This window comes from Salvia miltiorrhiza, chromosome 2 (assembly GCF_028751815.1).
Source record: "Salvia miltiorrhiza cultivar Shanhuang (shh) chromosome 2, IMPLAD_Smil_shh, whole genome shotgun sequence".
NCBI lineage: Eukaryota > Viridiplantae > Streptophyta > Magnoliopsida > Lamiales > Lamiaceae > Salvia > Salvia miltiorrhiza.
Window position 1 is genome coordinate 69906305 of NC_080388.1, and position 17103 is coordinate 69923407.

A 17103-nucleotide genomic window follows, 5' to 3' on the forward strand; every position below is an offset into this window, starting at 1 on the left:
GAAATATGTTGATATTGAAGATGGATTTGAAGGGGATAATGTTTCTCCCTTGCTGAATAATATTCAGCAAACTTTCATAAAAAAAGGCATGATTTCCTGCACTGGTTTATGCTGGTGAGGTAATGATCCTAATCACATATTCCTAGATGAATAAAATAGTAATTTCAGCAATGGACAATTCCATTGAGCCCAGTGATTTGATAACTTGGTTTTTACATTTTGTAGTTCAAATTTTAAAAAAGCTAGCAAGCGCAATCTTTATGATATAATTAATTAATTAATTATGGTTATTTATCTGGTATAGCAAAAGTTGGTCAAATCGAGCCCACACTTTTACTATCTTTTCATGCATAGATACCTTTCTATAGCTTACGCCTTTTCTCTCTATATAAACATGTCTTCTTTAGCAGAATTTTCTACATTGCAAACTCTCTCTCTCTCCAAAAATGGCGTCTAAATGGATCCTCTTCGTGTTAGCTTTTGCGGTCTTGGTTACAAGAATGGTTAGTGCAAAAGTTCTAGAACATTCTCTAATTGATTGGATTTTATGTTTGATAATTGATATAAACAAACATATATATTTTAATTATAAAAAACGGATCTTTGTCATCACAGGTCTCGTCAACGAGAGACGTGGAAAATATCGAAACCGAGGTCACATTTTCTCCCTCTTTTCTTCCTTCTTGATTCCTAATTCTTGTGTGTCAACTATCCATGCACAAAATGCTTGTGTCTGCAATTTCTGCTGCAAAAATAATGTTACATCTCGTGTTTCAGCATGAGAACACACTTAGTTTCAGATATTAAGCACTTTACCGTTAGACCAATATACATATACAAAAAATAAATAATTATACTAGTTCTATTATGCCAACATAATATCTTGAAAATTGACCATGATTATAGAACAACGACCACCACCACCACCACGAGCATGCCAGAGCACCGGCTCATGCCCCCGTCCACACTCCACTACATGGACCGGCTAAGGCCCCCATCCAACACCACCACCACGAGCATGCCATAGCACCGGCTCATGCCCCCGCCCACCACCACCACCACCACGAGCATGCCAGAACACCGGCTCATGCCCCAGTCCACACTCCACTTCATGCACCGGCTAAGGCCCCCATCCACCTCCCGAAGAAGGCCCCTGCTCACGCACCGGCTAAATCCCCTGCTCACTCACCACCAAAGGCATCTGCCTCTGCACCAATCCCTCCGCCACATGGTATATATAGTTTCTAAATTTGTTCTTTTTTTTTTGCACTTGACAAAATTTTCTTCTATTCTCACAACCACTCTGTTGTTTGTACCACATGCAGGTTGTGTGGCGCAATGTGCATCATACTGCAAGCCGGTTAGCCCGAAGAGGCCCTGCATGAAGACTTGTACCATGTGCTGTGCCAAGTGCAAATGTGTGCCTGGTTTCACAAAGTGCAGCAACTGGAACAGTGTGGAAATCCGCGGCCATCTCGTCAAGTGCCCTTGAAACCCCGACTTGAGTTTTTTCTACTTCGTTGTCATCTTCCTCGTCTTACCTCTTACGCTTCTCTGTGTCACTTACAATCGTGTACCCACTGCTGTGACAAGATCAAAAATCAAGGCCAGAAAGGTTTTTGTATGCTATCAGCTAAGTTTCATTGCATTGACAATTTTTTCTGTGTCATGGCCTTATTCTCTCTCATAGATGAAAGAAATCGACATCAAATCTATACCTTTTGTACTAATAGAAAATGACAAGAACCTTAAAATTTGATGTAACGTGCATGCTTGAATGAGAATGAAAAACATTGTTCATGAATAATTATACATCAAGAAAAAGAAAAATGATGAATGGGATTTCAAGTTAATGATATTCTTGTAGGGGATAGACGAAACTCTATTTTTTAATTAAACCTTACTCACCAATTCAAAAAGGCATCTCATTTAACATTATAAGAGCTTACAAATGGAGTGAATTTGTAATATTAAAATTAGAGATGAAACACTAATTGCAATAAATGATGATATTAGTATAATGTAGTTTTTCCTTCACAAGTGGAACCTTCTCTTCTCTCTCAGATGCAGCAGCCTTCCGAGAAACACCTCATGTGCAGCATTCATATTTTACTCTTTAATTTTTCAACATAATCAAATCTAATGAACTCTGCAAATCAACACAACTTTGACTAGTGCTCACTAACATGTGAACTCACATGGACTCAGTCTCCTGAGGCATATCTCAGTTGTGACAGTCTATATCTTATTTTAAACCTCAACGAAGTCTCTAGGCCATCGCTGCTTCCCTCTTTTACCACAAAAGGCATCAACACACCTCCTAGTCTCACATACCTCAACAGCTTATAAGCTCCCAACAAATAAGTTCCTCGACTCGAACTTTTTTTTTTTTATAATCTTGTATTGGAGCTTATATGCTTTCCAAAATAAACTTAGCCAAACACCCTCTAATTTAGTCTAAGAATTGGATTGCTTCACCACAAAAACTGGCCTTGAAGCTTTCAAGATCAAATTACAAGTTTCAACCAAAAAAAGTAGGTAAAAAAAATTAAAAAAATGTCTCGTGTTTGGGTTGAAACAATTGTTGTTTATGGTGTGGTAAAAACAGATATATATATATATATATATATATATATATATATATATATATATATATATATATATTTGTTTAAGAGAATCGAGAGGTGTTTGCACGTGGGTTGAAGAGTGCAAGTAGATGAGCTACAGCTAGCCCCATTACAATATGTCTCATTGCAGCCACCTCCTTTATTTGATACCAAATACAGCATACTCTATATATACACTAACACCATCTATTCATCTTCAATCATCACTCATAAAATGGCTTCCAAAGCTGTGCTTCTTCTCCTTGCCTGCTTTCTTTTTATCAACACTAAGGTATGGCCTCATATCTTTTTTTTTTTTCCTTTTTTTAGAAAAAAAATATGTTTCTTTGTGGAGAACTCCAAATGAGGCATGTTATTATGTTCTTACTTTAATCCTTACATACAATCTCTTCATTTTTGGTAGGTTTCATCAGATGAGGAAGAAAGATTCCTCACCGAGGTAATGATGCTTAATTGGACTCATCTCTATTAATTAAACACCGTCTGCTCCAAATCTCTATTACACACACACTACACAAGTTTCAACCATTGTTCATAGCTTATTTCCTAGTGCAGGCCGGTTCAGGTTACAAGCCGGCGCCGCCACCGTCTCCGTGTCCACCCCCGCCTCCGGTAGTCAAGGCGCCGGCACCATCACCCCCTCCGGCGGTGAAGGCACCACAACCACCAGCAGCTCCTCCGCCACAACCACCAACAGCTCCTCCGCCGCAACCACCGAGGAACATGCATGGTATATATACATAACTGAATTCCAAATATATTGATTCTTGGTTGGTTTTATTATAGAGTTAATGATGGAATGAATGTGTGCAGAATGCGTTCCGCTGTGTGTGGTTCGGTGCAAAAATCATTCAAGAAAGAACATCTGCTTGAGGGCGTGCCTGACTTGCTGCAATAGATGCAAATGCGTGCCGCCGGGGCAGTACGGCAACAAGGAGAAATGCGGCACATGCTACGCCAACATGACCACCCGCGGCGGCAAGCTCAAGTGTCCTTGAATTCCATTAATTAATATATCCCTTTTCTTTTATTTCATTCATCATTAATGAATAATGAACGATGCTTAAGATTATTAAGGTATGATCTTCTTGCACGTCATTGTTTATTCTGTTTGAGATTGAATTAAATGAAGCTATCTTGTTGTTTAATTTGCATTTTTTTTCTGTATCATTACAATCTTGATATTTTCTATCACTCTGAAGACATATACTGATATACCAATATAATCAGTGGCCAGTGGCGAAATCAGACTTTTGATTTAAGGGGTTCAATTTTTTTTAATAAAATGAATAATTAAATTTAAAATAAATAATAATCATTAATACAGTATCATTTAAATTATAAAAAGTACTCCCTCCGTCTCCAAAATAAGTTCCTCTTTGGGGACGGCACGAGTTTTAAGGAAAATGGTAAAGTGTATTGATAGTGGAGAAAAATATATTATAATTAGTATTGAGAGTGGTGAAAAGGTGAAAAAGTGTTATAATTAGTATTAGGAGTTGAAAAAGTGAAAAGTAAGAATAAATAAAGTATTATTAGTGGTGGGGTAGTTGTCCAAAAATAGAAAGAAAGAAAGAGGAACTTATTTGGGGGACGTCCCAAAATGGAAAAAGAGGAACTTATTTCAGGGACGGAGGGAGTAGCTTTTAAATTGATTTTCAAATTCATACTTTGATTGTCTTTCAATTACTATAATGTATACTCCATCCGTTCCAACGAAGCGGTGCTCTTCTTTTCGGCACAGAATTTAAGGAGAATAAAATTGTAGTGTAAAAATGTGTAAAAAGTGTATGGGGCCACATTATTTGTAGTGTAAAATTATTATCAAAAAAGGAAATGCACCACTTTCGTTGGAACGACTAAAAAAGGAAATTAATACACCGCTTTCGTTGGGACTGATGGAGTAATATATTTAAATTATAAAACTTCCAAGCAACTTCGGAAAATAAGATGGACTTTCAGTATCAAATTCAAAAAATGAATTTCTATAATCCAAGCATAAACTAATTATGTGTTTATCTCATCAAAATGTTAATTCAATTCTAAAATTAATTTGTATGTCAATTACTATGTAAAATAATTCAATTCGGTAACAGTGAAATAAAATTATATTTTTATTTTTTCTATAACATATTTGTAAAATAATTCAGGCCTTATTAAATTAGGATAAGAATAAATTTTATATTATAACTATAAAAATAATATAAAATAATTATAAATAATAATTTAACGTGATTCCAGTATACGCGCACACAGTAGCGTAGATATAACATGAAATTGATATTATTAAAAAAAAAAAATTACCGTAGATGGTGCGGCGACACACTTGCGGATCGGTGCCCCAACGTAAATAACAGAAGCTTTGATTTTGCCGCTGAATCGCCAATGGCCACACACATGCCCTCCTCTTCCCCAAACAAACGTCTCAAAACCCTATCCCCAATTTCCCAATCCCCCATCCGAAAAGGCAAATCCATAGCCGAAGAGGAACCGCCGCCGCCGGTCGCCCAAGATGAAGCTGCCGATTGCTGCGGGATTTGCTTGTCGGAAGCTGGAGTCAGCAGAGGCCACATTGAATGCTGCGACCATTACTACTGCTTCGTCTGCATCATGGAGTGGGCCAAGGTTGAGTCCAAATGCCCTCTCTGCAAGCGCCGCTTCTCCACCATCACCCGCCCCCCTAAGCCGCCCGTTTTCCCATCCGAGCGCGTCGTTCACGTCCCTCTCCGCGATCAGGTTTTCACACACTTACAATTTTATTTTTTATTTTTGTCCTACTTTCAGTGGTACGTGATCAGTTAATCGTTTAAACACGCTAGAAATAAGAATAATTTGGGGAGAGAAAGTGATCAGCATATGTGGTTGGTGTGACTAGAAAGAGATGTGAGATAATTTGCTTCTGAATGAGCTCTGTGTTTGGCTAGGAAACGTTTCAAGAGTTTATTAGATGAATTTTTTTAAGAGCGTATAAGTTGTCAAAATGTTTAGATAATTGAGTTTATAAGCTAGAGGGAGAACTTTTAGTTAGAGAGAGAAATCCTTTGTTAGAGAGATAAAATTGAATAATGATGAAATTAGAATGATATATGATGAAAATAAAAAATCATACTTGAGTTATTTTTATAAAATGATTGTTGCTTATAAGATAATGAGAAAATAAGTTGAGGTGGTGGAACTTATTTCTTGGGTAGCTTATAAGCTCTTAGAGCTTATTTTTACATCTTATAAGATCTTTAGAAATTTATTTTGCCAAACACTTTGAAGGAGCATATAAGCTCATAAATAACTTATAAGTTGTTTTAAAGAGCTTATAAGCTCAGCCAAACACTCTCTCAATGCCACGTGATGAAATGAGAATTAGAAAGATTCAAAACTTCAGCCAAAGGGCCATTGGAGACCTCATTCAACATATCAGAAAGAGAACAAGTTGAGACGACGTTCATTGTATTAGAAAGAGAACAAGTTGACACTAAATGTGCAATGATGTTCTAAACATGTATGTTGTCATTTAATCTTACAAGAAATCCTTATTTCATAACGTTTTCTCAAAGATTAGCCACCGACAATTTACATGGATATGTTCCTTCTACGGTACCTATGAAAGACTTCGAACCACGTTACTAGTCCAATAAAAAACACATGCTGATATATTACTCCAACCAATTAGAGATAGTTGGATTAAGAAAGGTGCATCATTATGTTTTTATGGTTGGCAAGATTGCCTCTCATAACCTTTGATAAACATTATGATAGCATATGTTGCAGGTTCTTTGTTTCAAAAGACAAATAAGCTCCTAAACAACTTATAAGTTGTAAAAATTAAAAAAAATAAGTGCAAGAGCTTATAAGCTACCCAAAGATAAGTTCTTCTAACTTAACTCATTTTTTTTCTAAAACAACAATGGTTTTAGCAAAATAACACCAATAGTTTGTTATTTTCATCATATACCCTTTCAAGTTCATGTCTTATTGTTTTTCTCTCGCTAACTCACAATTCTTTCTTTAGCTTATAAGCTCAACTATCCAAACATTTTGACAACTTATAAGCCTTGAAACGAGCTTATAAGCTTTCTAAAATAAGCTTAGCCAAACACCCCTTCTTATCACAAAGTTTGTGGGCTTGGTGGGCTTATAAACATTTTAGAGTTGCTTGGTGGGCTTCAAATCACAAAGTTTGTAAAGCCCTTCTTTTTGTTGGATATTGCTTGAGATTGTAGTTGTATTTGTAGTTAGGTTGATTCACCTTTTGGGATTTCTCATCCCCTTGTAATTTATATTTTTGTTTTTCTAATAAAATTCTTTTCTTATAAAAAAGATATCCTACTCTATGAACTTCAAAGCCATTGTTTTGCAAAGCACCTGTGTGCTCATTCTGGTTAGTATGCTTTGAGATTAGAAGTTATCCTTTGTGATTTGTTAAGTAAATATGCATCCTTGTATTGTTGATCTTGGTGTCACAAAAGAAGTTTTTAACATTTAATTCTGGAGAACTTTTGGTTTTTCTTACGTTTCTGACCATCTTGGTTCATATCCTGAATGCTCTTCGTCCACGAAAAGTATATCACTTTTGTCATGTTGGGTGTCCACAAAAACTATGACACTTTCCATTTTAAGACATGACCCACCTTTTTTTCTTATCTTTTATTCTTTTAAATACCTCTTATTTACAAAAAAAAACCATCATTAATTCAATCTCAACCACTCACTTTAAATTTTGGTAAGATCCTTTTTCCACTACAAAAAAATCACCACCCATTTTAATAAAACATGTGCCCACCGGAAGTGTCATACGTTTGGTGGACGGAGGGAGTATTAAATTGGGATTCTCATGGTATATATAACATTCTTTCAGAAAAAAACTGTGCAACCACATGATGTTTTCCTTTAGCAATAAAAGAATAGGAGCCTCTGCTATTCATGTCATTAGTGTTTCATGTTCAATCCATCAATCATCATGCAGGCTTGTCATTATTTTGGAACTGCGACAAATGGCCATTCAGATATGTATGCAGAAGCTAAATGTGCCATATGTCAGGGCATGGCAGATGAAAGCTTCCTGCTCTTGTGCGATCTCTGTGACTCTGCTGCTCATACTTACTGTGTTGGCCTAGGTTACACGGTTCCGGAAGGTGATTGGTTTTGTCTGGATTGCACGCTTTTGAGGGATGAACACTTGAAGAGTGAATCGAGTATTGATTCTGATGTTCAAACGAGTTTGTCTTCTGTTGACAAAATATCTACAAGTGAACACATTTCCATTTTGGATATCGTGCAAGAATCTCGTGGTCGTGCGGTTCAGAGTTCAGGAAGTGCCTCATTAGATCGGTGTTATTCGACACTTCCTAATTCTACTGATGAAGTTGTTACGAAAAAAGAGATTAAGCGATCAAGTTCAACAAGCCCAGAAGTTACTGCACAGCACCCAATGAAGTTGAATGCCAGAACTTTACAACATTGTCGCAATCTTCAAGATCGCATACGTATATTACGTCAAAACTGGAATGGATTTCGAAGTGGTGTTTTTCAATTTTCTTCCAATCGAGGAAAGGGTAGCATTTCCCAGAATTCTGTGACTTACAGAAGTGGAGACTATTCAGTATCTTGCTTAAATCAGCAATCAATAGCTCAGTGCAGTTCTTCTGATGTAAAGAATGACGCAAGAGACCATGAGATACAAAAAGCCTGGAAGATGTTTGATAAAGCAAAGTCCATTAGACCAGACCATGTACGGTCCTATGTTGTGCGTCCGGCCTCAAAATTCCCAACAAGAAAACCGAACCCCAATAAAAGTGCTAATTGTGTGAGCAATATGCAAGTATCAGTAGATAGCCAACAGAATAGAGCGAAGAAGGTTGAAAGTATGGGAGCAGTAGACCACAATCGTTCTGATAAAAATTGCTATGAACAACCATCTTCATCTTCTGGAAAAGGGATGCCGAAATTGCATGTGGTTCAGGAAGTTACCTATAGCTGTGACGATTCAACAGTTGGTCATTCACCAGCACACCAAGAATTGAGATCTTCTAAGGAGACTCCCTCACATCTGCACAGTGCATTAGCAAGAAGCATGAAACTACCAGCTGCAGAAACATTCAAAAGACCACATTGCGTCGGGTCAGATGCATCAGGACCAGTTGTTCCAAATACTGATCAGGTTAACAGGGTCAATCATGCGTCTTCATCCCATAGCAAGGTAAAACATGCTAAGGAGAAGAGGGAGTCGGACAAAATTTATGTTGACAGCCAGCAATATAATGCTGCCAAGAGCGAGATTCAATCCCTCGTGAAGCTCAACTTAAAGCTTCAAACTAAAGAGAAACTAGGTATGTCAACATTTATGTTTTGCATTTCCATTCACCAACTGCTTCATATTTTTAATACTTGTTTTCGCTATGTTGCAATGCTTTGAATCAATCAGCTTATATTTGTCATCCTTTAAAAATTGTTGGGACTCCCCAATTTCAAAGCTAAAGGCATCATCTTATCTAGTTACAATCGTTTCGGGAAAAGACTTTTAAGGAATTGTATTTTGGGGGAAACGGTGAATATGTGAAAAATGAAAGTGTGCTGATTACTAATGATACGATGTATCTACGTGGAAAATGCCTTCTGATGAAAAATTATCTGTAAATTTATTTGAATTAGTTTTATGGGGAGATAAACACTGATGATGCATAATATTGGTAGATTTATTTGGTTTGATTTGACGGGGGAATAATTTTGATTCCTTTTAAGATTAGTTTATTGCAGGATATTGGTTTCATTTAATCAAAATCAAGATTCACTACGATATGGTTGAACATATGTTGGATGTATAATAAACCAGTTGTGCTTCTCGACAGGTGTGGATGCATTTAAAGATATCGCGAGACTTTCCACTCATTCTATATTAGCTGGGTGTGGTTTGGAGCATCCACGGCCTGGTTTGCCTTTGATTCCAGGTATCGTATGCTCCCATCACAATAACATCGGGATCGGGCAGCATCAGAAATCTAGTTTAATGCCTTGTTCTTGCCGAGAATGTTTTTATGTATATGTCAAGGATGTTGTCAATAGTGTTGTGTTGCAGAAGAAGAAAATAGCTCAGAAACTTCCATGATATGTTCAGGTTTGTAATAATGGATTACTAGTCAGATGTCATTCTTGTGAAGCAGCTGCAGTTTAATACATAGATAATAATATATGATTAATTATAGTTTTGAACTTTCAACGAATTTTGGTATATAACCTGAATTTTAATTTATTTTTTATATGTCCTGAATTTTGATAAAATATTTTATTATAGGTATAATCACTTTGAATTTGTAAGTAATTTTTTTTTGCCCAAAGTACATTGAAACAATAATCAATCGCTACGAAATTAGAGCCTAATATATTCTTGATTAAGAAGATTTCTAATAGTAGGTATAGCGTACAAATAAACTTTTAATGGTATTCTAGTTCTAGTCATAAATTTGTCACTTAATTTTATAATTAAAATTAATTTTTAATTGTACTTCAGAAAAATTAAATTTTAATTAAAAATTCATATTTTAATATGTAATAGATAATGGTGTTGAAAATCTATATACATTTCTCTCTTTAGTCTTTATTATGGGCCTTCTTGTGGACCTCATGAAAATAGAGGACCACTGTCATCAGGGGCCCAAATAGATTAGTAAAAGAAAACTAGACAAGGAAAAGCCGGAACATATTTCTGCTGCACATGCTTAATAATGAGAAATTATTAAATTGAGATTCAACTATATTTAAGTCAATTTACTTTTCTTTTCCCAAAGAAAATTTATTAGTCAATTCCAATAATTCACAAGTACGCCAATTTTGTACGGTTTTCACTTGTGTTTTTTCCCTTTTCAGTGAAATCATTAAATGAACTTTTGTATAATTGAGCAACCAATCAATTATATAGAGGTGAAAAGATCGACATGTATGAATGAAATTATACTCTAAAAACATTGACGTTTTTGCATCTTAAAATTAAGTCTCATTGATAGTTGCACAACTAGAATTAAAACCTACTACTTTTTTTATAAAATTCAAAATTCCAACCTATATAGTTTTGAATATATATATATATATATATATATATATATATATATGTGTGTGGCGAGTTTTGAAAATAAATGTGTGAGTATAATATTGGCTTTTAGTGTACACAAAGAGGGTGTTTGGTTGAGCTTATAAGCTATTTAAGAATTTATAAGCTCTTGAAAGTGTTTGCCAATATAAGAGCTTATAAGCTATAAAACCTTATAAGCTTTTCAAAAAATAAGTTATTCTACCTCCAACTTATTTTCACATTATCTTATAAGCAACGCTCATTTTCCAAAAATAACTCAACTATAATTTTTTATTTTGATCATATATCATTCTAATTTAATCTTTTTTTGATTTTCTCTCTCTAACAAAGATTTTCTCTATTTAACTTAGAAGCTAAATTATTCAAACACCTTGACAACTTGTAAGCTCTTAAGAAACTAGATCTTATAAGCTCTTGAAATATCTTATAAGCTCTTTAAAATAAGTTTAGCCAAATACTCTCTTAGTCTTGTGGTTGGATGATTAATATTGAGGAAAAATATTTTAATTTTTTTCATTGTCACACGATGTTTAAATATTTATTTATTCAATCAAAAACAATATTGAATTCCAAATTAATAATATTGATAATCAGTCGCTAGAAATGAGATTACATATAAAAATAACTAATACTCTAAAGTATTTTTATAGGAGTTCTAAAATATTGATAAAGTGATCCATCATGTATGCATAAAATCAAGAAATATAATGTTATATCATACGTTTATATTCTAAGCATTGCAAATTTCTTTTTCTTCTTTTCCTAATATATGAACTCTTGTTGTATGATTAAGTATACTTGTTTGTTATCTTAAAATATGCATATAGAATTGGATTTGGGAAAATTATTATAGTATATCGTAAAAAGCAATATTTGTCCGTGGAATGAGTGCAACAGTAAGATGGAACACATGTCACAATGCAGGTGGGGCCACGTGACTCCCCTAAGCACCAACCAAAGCGCATGACATGGAGCACGTGCATATCCTGCCACGTCATCCTCAGAAACAAATATATATACATATTGTATAAAACTATAGGATACCTTTGATAGCGACAGGTCAGTTGGGAGAGGACTGCACATGCCCCCACTACCAAATACTCTCTCTCTCTCTCTCTCTCTACACACAATTATAACCGTGATCGTATAATATACACCATATATTAATACGCACATTACATAATAGTCCTATCATATAAGGGTGCGTTCTCTTCTATGTTGCACAGGTGCGAGGCGCGGGTGCGGGAGCGATACAATTAGAATACGGGGATACGAATTTTCAAAAATTATAGGGTACGATTCGTAAAGGATACGTCTGTTATATTTATATATATTTTATTATATGTGACCAATCAAATTGAAAAAAAAAAAGAATATTTATAAATTAAATATTGCATTGCAAATATAAATCAAAATATAAGTTTCAATAATGAAGTTCTTCAAAAATTGAAAAAGAGTCCAAAAATAATGAAAAAAATTGCATTGCAAATATAAGCTACAGTAAAAATTTTAATAAATTGCATGTAAAAGTTTCAAATTGCATGCAAATATAACTCAAAAATTACAAAAGAGCCCAAACATAATTGAAAAAATTACAAAAGAGCCCAAAACGCACACTAAACGCACCTTATTCGTGGGTGTGCGCACCCGATTTGCGAATCCTTTTTTTTTTTTGGAGGATTCGCCACCTGGCGAATCCCACACGAATCGCACCCGCACCCGCACCATGCGCGTATTCGATACTGCATTGTGCTATTTTTTTAAGAATCTGTGCATCATAGGTTCTCTTTGGTTGTAAATTTATCATGAGAAAATGAGGGATAAATAAAATTTCACCCTTTAAATCCTTCCTTTCTTTTCCCCCATTTCTTACTCATTCTTCATTTACACTATAAATGAGGGATAATATTATTTTTCCAAAAATTGTGTGATAATATTATCCTTCATTTGTAGTGTAAATGAAGAATGAGTAGGGGTCAAGTAGGAAATGTGAGAAAAGAAATGAAGAATTTAAAGGGTTAAATTTTGTTTGTTCTTCCTTTTCTCATGATAAATTTACAACCAAAGAGAACGCACCCTAACTAGGCTATTGTTTGTTGCGTTTAGGACCATCTCCAATTATTTCAATGAAAATTGAATTAATTTTGTTGCGTTTATGATGCAACACATATATATATTTTCTTTTTTTTCACAAATTTTATTTGTTAGAAAAAAAATTCCTCGAATAAGAAAAAGAATTTTCCACACAATTTTTCACTTTAATTCATAATAATATTATCATAAATTATAAATATGATAATATTTTCTCATAATATATTTTTACAATCTTACAATTTTATCCTCAAAATACAATTTAACTTATCTTTCTATATTTCTTCTTCTCGCTCTCCACTTTATCTCTCTTCATACTAATATTTTTATATATTTTTTTCACCAAAAGAATATAAGATAAAATGGGCGAGGACCACTAAAATATGATCAAAATTTTCCATCTTTTCTTTTCTCTTCTTTTCTAATGGTATACTTACAATCAAAGATAATGTATTTTCTAATGATAATCTTACAATTAAAGAGAACATGTATACCTTTAGACTAATTTAAAAAGGCTTTATCAAGAGATTTCGGGCTCAAACTTTATAGTTAAAAAAAATGCAATTCAATTGGCCCGAATAAAAAAAATCAAGCTCAATAGGGCTAGCCCGATTAATTTAAGCTTACCTCGTTAATTGGTTTTCAAATTTCATGACTTTGCTTCTGAATGGGATAATATTGTTTTGCTTTAAATGCTTGTGGAATTTAATTTTATTTTTGTATTCGGAAGTTATACTCGTCATTCCATTTTTCTATTTTTTTTTATTCCAACACTAATGGAATACCTTTTTCATGAAGATCAGAAGAAGATAATCATTTAGAGCAAGTGTGCATCCAATTTTTATCTCTCACATAATTCCTTAGAGTTGATCTCCTGCGTGCGCAGTGAAGTTAGTTCTAATTACTATTGATTTATGTTAATTGAAATTTAATTAAAACTAAAGAAACTTCGATTACCTTTATTCTAGGGAGATCTCACACAAGCTTTTATCATTTTCACATTTAACATGAGGCCAAGTCATGTCTTGATTGGAAAAACACTAACATATTCTTTTGTTATAAAAATACGATTAAAAAAATATACATGTAACAAGAATTCTTAGAATTTTTTATTTGGCGAACTAGCCTAAAAACCACATATTTAAGTAGAATTAGAGTGTAAAAATTTATAACACACACACAAAAGAAAAAAAAATAGCTCGATTGATTTGAATCAAGAATAATTGGCTTGAAATTGAACAAATTGAAAGTTTTTCGGTCAATAAATTTAGGAGTATTATAATTAAAAGTTTCATAGTCAATAACATCGGCATGAAATAGAATGAATTGGCCGGATTGACATGTTCACATTTTATATAAATGAAATCCAAGTTTATTTATCTAATTGCTTTGTCTATGACAAAAAATATTTAATTCGATTAACCTGAAAAGAAACAGTTTGGGTTTGATTGAATTGACACGGAAATGAATGGATAGACACAATTGAGATGTGTAGATTTATATAAAATTACTTAATCTAATTACCTTTCTTTCTCAACCAAAAAATTCGTTTAGATTAATGTTGCACCCATACTTGTAAGGAAAATTATAATATTGATTCAAGAAATGAATATCATATTTATTCATCTTATATTTAAGAAGAGAGTGATGGCATGATAAGAAAAGATATGACTATCCAATCTTGATGTTGAAGAGTTATTCTAAAAATAAAACAAAGTGAGAGAAAGAAAAGTAAAGGCAAAGATGGGCCACTTATTATATTTATAATGTTGAGGACCACGTGAGTCCGTCACGAGAATGAGAGCGACTCACCGCCTGTAGGCTGTAGCCTTTCACTCACGTGCTCCCCAAACCTATAAGTCTACTGCCATATCTTAATCTCTCTGTTTTTTGTATATGTATATGTTTGCTAAGGCTATCTAGCCTAATGTTTTGCATATTATTATTATTATTTCACTGAAAACACATACTATAATATAATTGAAGATTTATTTGTAACACCTTTTTTTCTTTATCTTCTTATTTATATGATTTATTTATTTTTTAAAATTAAGAAATTCGACAAATTATAAAAAAAATTGATATACATATCAAATTAAAGATTATGAAAAAAACTTTAATTTGATATATATTATGTAAATATTGAATTTGAAATATAAAAGTTATATATATATATATTCAGAAATTAAAACCTCAGAAAATTCTCTCTTCTCTCCTCTTTTTTTAATAAATTTATTTTTTAATTTTTTTAATTTTCATTTCATTTTTTATTTTAACTTATTTTATTTTCTTAATTATTTTTTCTTTTTCATAATATCAATTTTTATTGTTGTGAATTGGTTTTTAGTTAGTTTTTATTTTTATATTCAGTTAACATTATACTCCCTTTCCTCCACAAAACAATTATCACATTATGGACGACATAAATTTTTAGTAAAATGTGAGCGGAGATGTTAATAGAGTAAGGGTCTCATTTTTTATTTGAGTGGAGTTGTGTGGGTCATTTTACTATAAATGAAAGTAGCCATTTTTTGTGGGCGGGCCGGGAAAAAAATAATAATAATAATTGTGGCAAATTTTTTGTTACATTTATAATTTTTTAAGGCAAATAACGCCAAAATTCATGAACTTTTAGGAGATTTTGGTTTTCACCACAACGACTATAAAAACTTAGATATAAATACACAACCTTTTCATTGATTCTGATTTTTTCACGATGAACTCCTCCTGTAAAATGAAAACTAAAGGGGATTACTAATGTTAACTGAGATACGACATCGCTTGTGACTAAAATTAAAACGCAGTCATCTGATAATAAAAACAATGCTGATCATTTTATTGCATATTTTCAAATATGCCCTAATTTTATCAAACAATAGTTATCTCTCGCTCTCCTTCCTTTCTAGTTCTCATTGTTGGAGTTGCTATAAGATAGTTTCGTTTATTGAATCTATGGGTTTTTCACAACAATTAACATAAAATCTACGCTTTGAGTGTGTGAAGTCTGAATAAGAGCAGGGATGTCATAGCATTGTTGCATTTTGGGAGAGGTGCAAGGTCAACGTTGAGCGTGAGGAACTATTAGCCTTGAAAAATTGAGCATCGCAAGAAGAACCACAACAATCTCAATGCTGAAGATTGACATTTGTGAGAAAATCAGAACCAATTAAAAGGTTGGCGAGCTCATTTTTCCACTCACAATTATTTTATGACGTCTACAAAAAATAGTCTCACTACATTTATGAATTTACTACTTTACAATATATTATTCTTACTATATCAACTTATTTAGTTATTATACCACATGTGGTCTCATTTTTCGGCTCACAATATACTTAGTTATTATTATTAACATTATTATTAAGATATATAGGATCATTTCTCTACTCAAAATATATTCAATCACTTTTGTTAAAACTTATATCACTTCCTTTTAGAACTATTTTTTTTATTAGAAATGAAATATATTTTTATAAAAATAAGCCGTCTCATAAAAGTATGGGATTGCGCGGGTTTTAAGAAATTATGTAAAGTGTAGTGTGAGTAGGAAAAAAGATCTCACATTTATTGTGATGTTTGTTTAGTGGGAAAATTATTACTATAAATGGACTATGCATGTTTTTATGGGATAAACGAAAAAAGAAAAGTATGCATGTTTTTATGAAATGGAGGGGGTATTTTTTATATATAACTTAAAAATGGACATTTTTAATTTTTTACTCGACTTTAAGTAATGTTTTACATTTTTCGTTCTTTTGTGTGTCTATTTTTTTGTTGCTTTTTTTTATGATACGTTTATTTATTTTTTGTAAAATTTTCAAAGAAAATAATCGGTAAAAAAAATATGAAAATATATATTTTTTTAATTATATATTTACTAGAAATGAAAATACTATAAACTACTATCTAAAAATTATATTATTCAATATTAAAAAATGAATAAAAATGAATTTTTCGAAAAAAGTATTCCACCTTATTCAGAGAATTTTTTTTACCATAATAAATATATAAGAATAATGAAAAAAGAGTAAAAATATAATACTCCCTTCGTCTCACAAAAAAATATGAATATTTATAAGTGGCACGAATTTTAAAAAATGTTAAATAAAAATTTATTGTGAGTAGGGATGTCAATCGGGCCAGCCCATTCGGTCTCGGATTTTTTTCGGTTCGGGCTAGTCAATTTTTCTATTTTTCGGGCTAAAATTTTCTACCCTAACTCTAACCCACTCAGTTTCGGGCTAGCCCGTTCGGACCCGCAAGTTTACGATTTTTTTATATGTTTAATTTTTTTTATAGATAATC

At 32.9% G+C, this 17103-nt stretch overlaps 2 protein-coding genes across 4 annotated transcripts; both read left to right on the plus strand.

The window, feature by feature from the left end:
- Positions 1 to 3775, plus strand: LOC131008743 (gibberellin-regulated protein 14). 3 transcript variants are annotated; one of them, XM_057935776.1, is made up of 8 exons: positions 1 to 119; positions 411 to 503; positions 616 to 654; positions 907 to 1231; positions 1326 to 2898; positions 3031 to 3066; positions 3183 to 3357; positions 3441 to 3775. In XM_057935776.1, exons 2-5 carry the CDS (start codon positions 447 to 449, stop codon positions 1490 to 1492), a joined length of 588 nt encoding a protein of 195 aa, XP_057791759.1. In that variant the 5' UTR covers positions 1 to 119; positions 411 to 446; the 3' UTR covers positions 1493 to 2898; positions 3031 to 3066; positions 3183 to 3357; positions 3441 to 3775. The 3 variants fall into 3 exon arrangements, with proteins under 3 accessions (XP_057791759.1, XP_057791760.1, XP_057791761.1); XM_057935777.1 differs by having other exon boundaries at positions 55 to 119; positions 408 to 503; XM_057935778.1 differs by lacking the exons at positions 1 to 119; positions 411 to 503; positions 616 to 654; positions 907 to 1231 and having other exon boundaries at positions 2325 to 2898.
- Positions 3776 to 4797: 1022 nt separating this feature from the next.
- Positions 4798 to 9837, plus strand: LOC131008673 (uncharacterized). The gene is made up of 3 exons (XM_057935642.1): positions 4798 to 5363; positions 7588 to 8950; positions 9470 to 9837. Exons 1-3 carry the CDS (start codon positions 4899 to 4901, stop codon positions 9724 to 9726), a joined length of 2085 nt encoding a protein of 694 aa, XP_057791625.1. The 5' UTR covers positions 4798 to 4898; the 3' UTR covers positions 9727 to 9837.
- The last annotated feature ends 7266 nt before the right edge of the window (positions 9838 to 17103 follow it).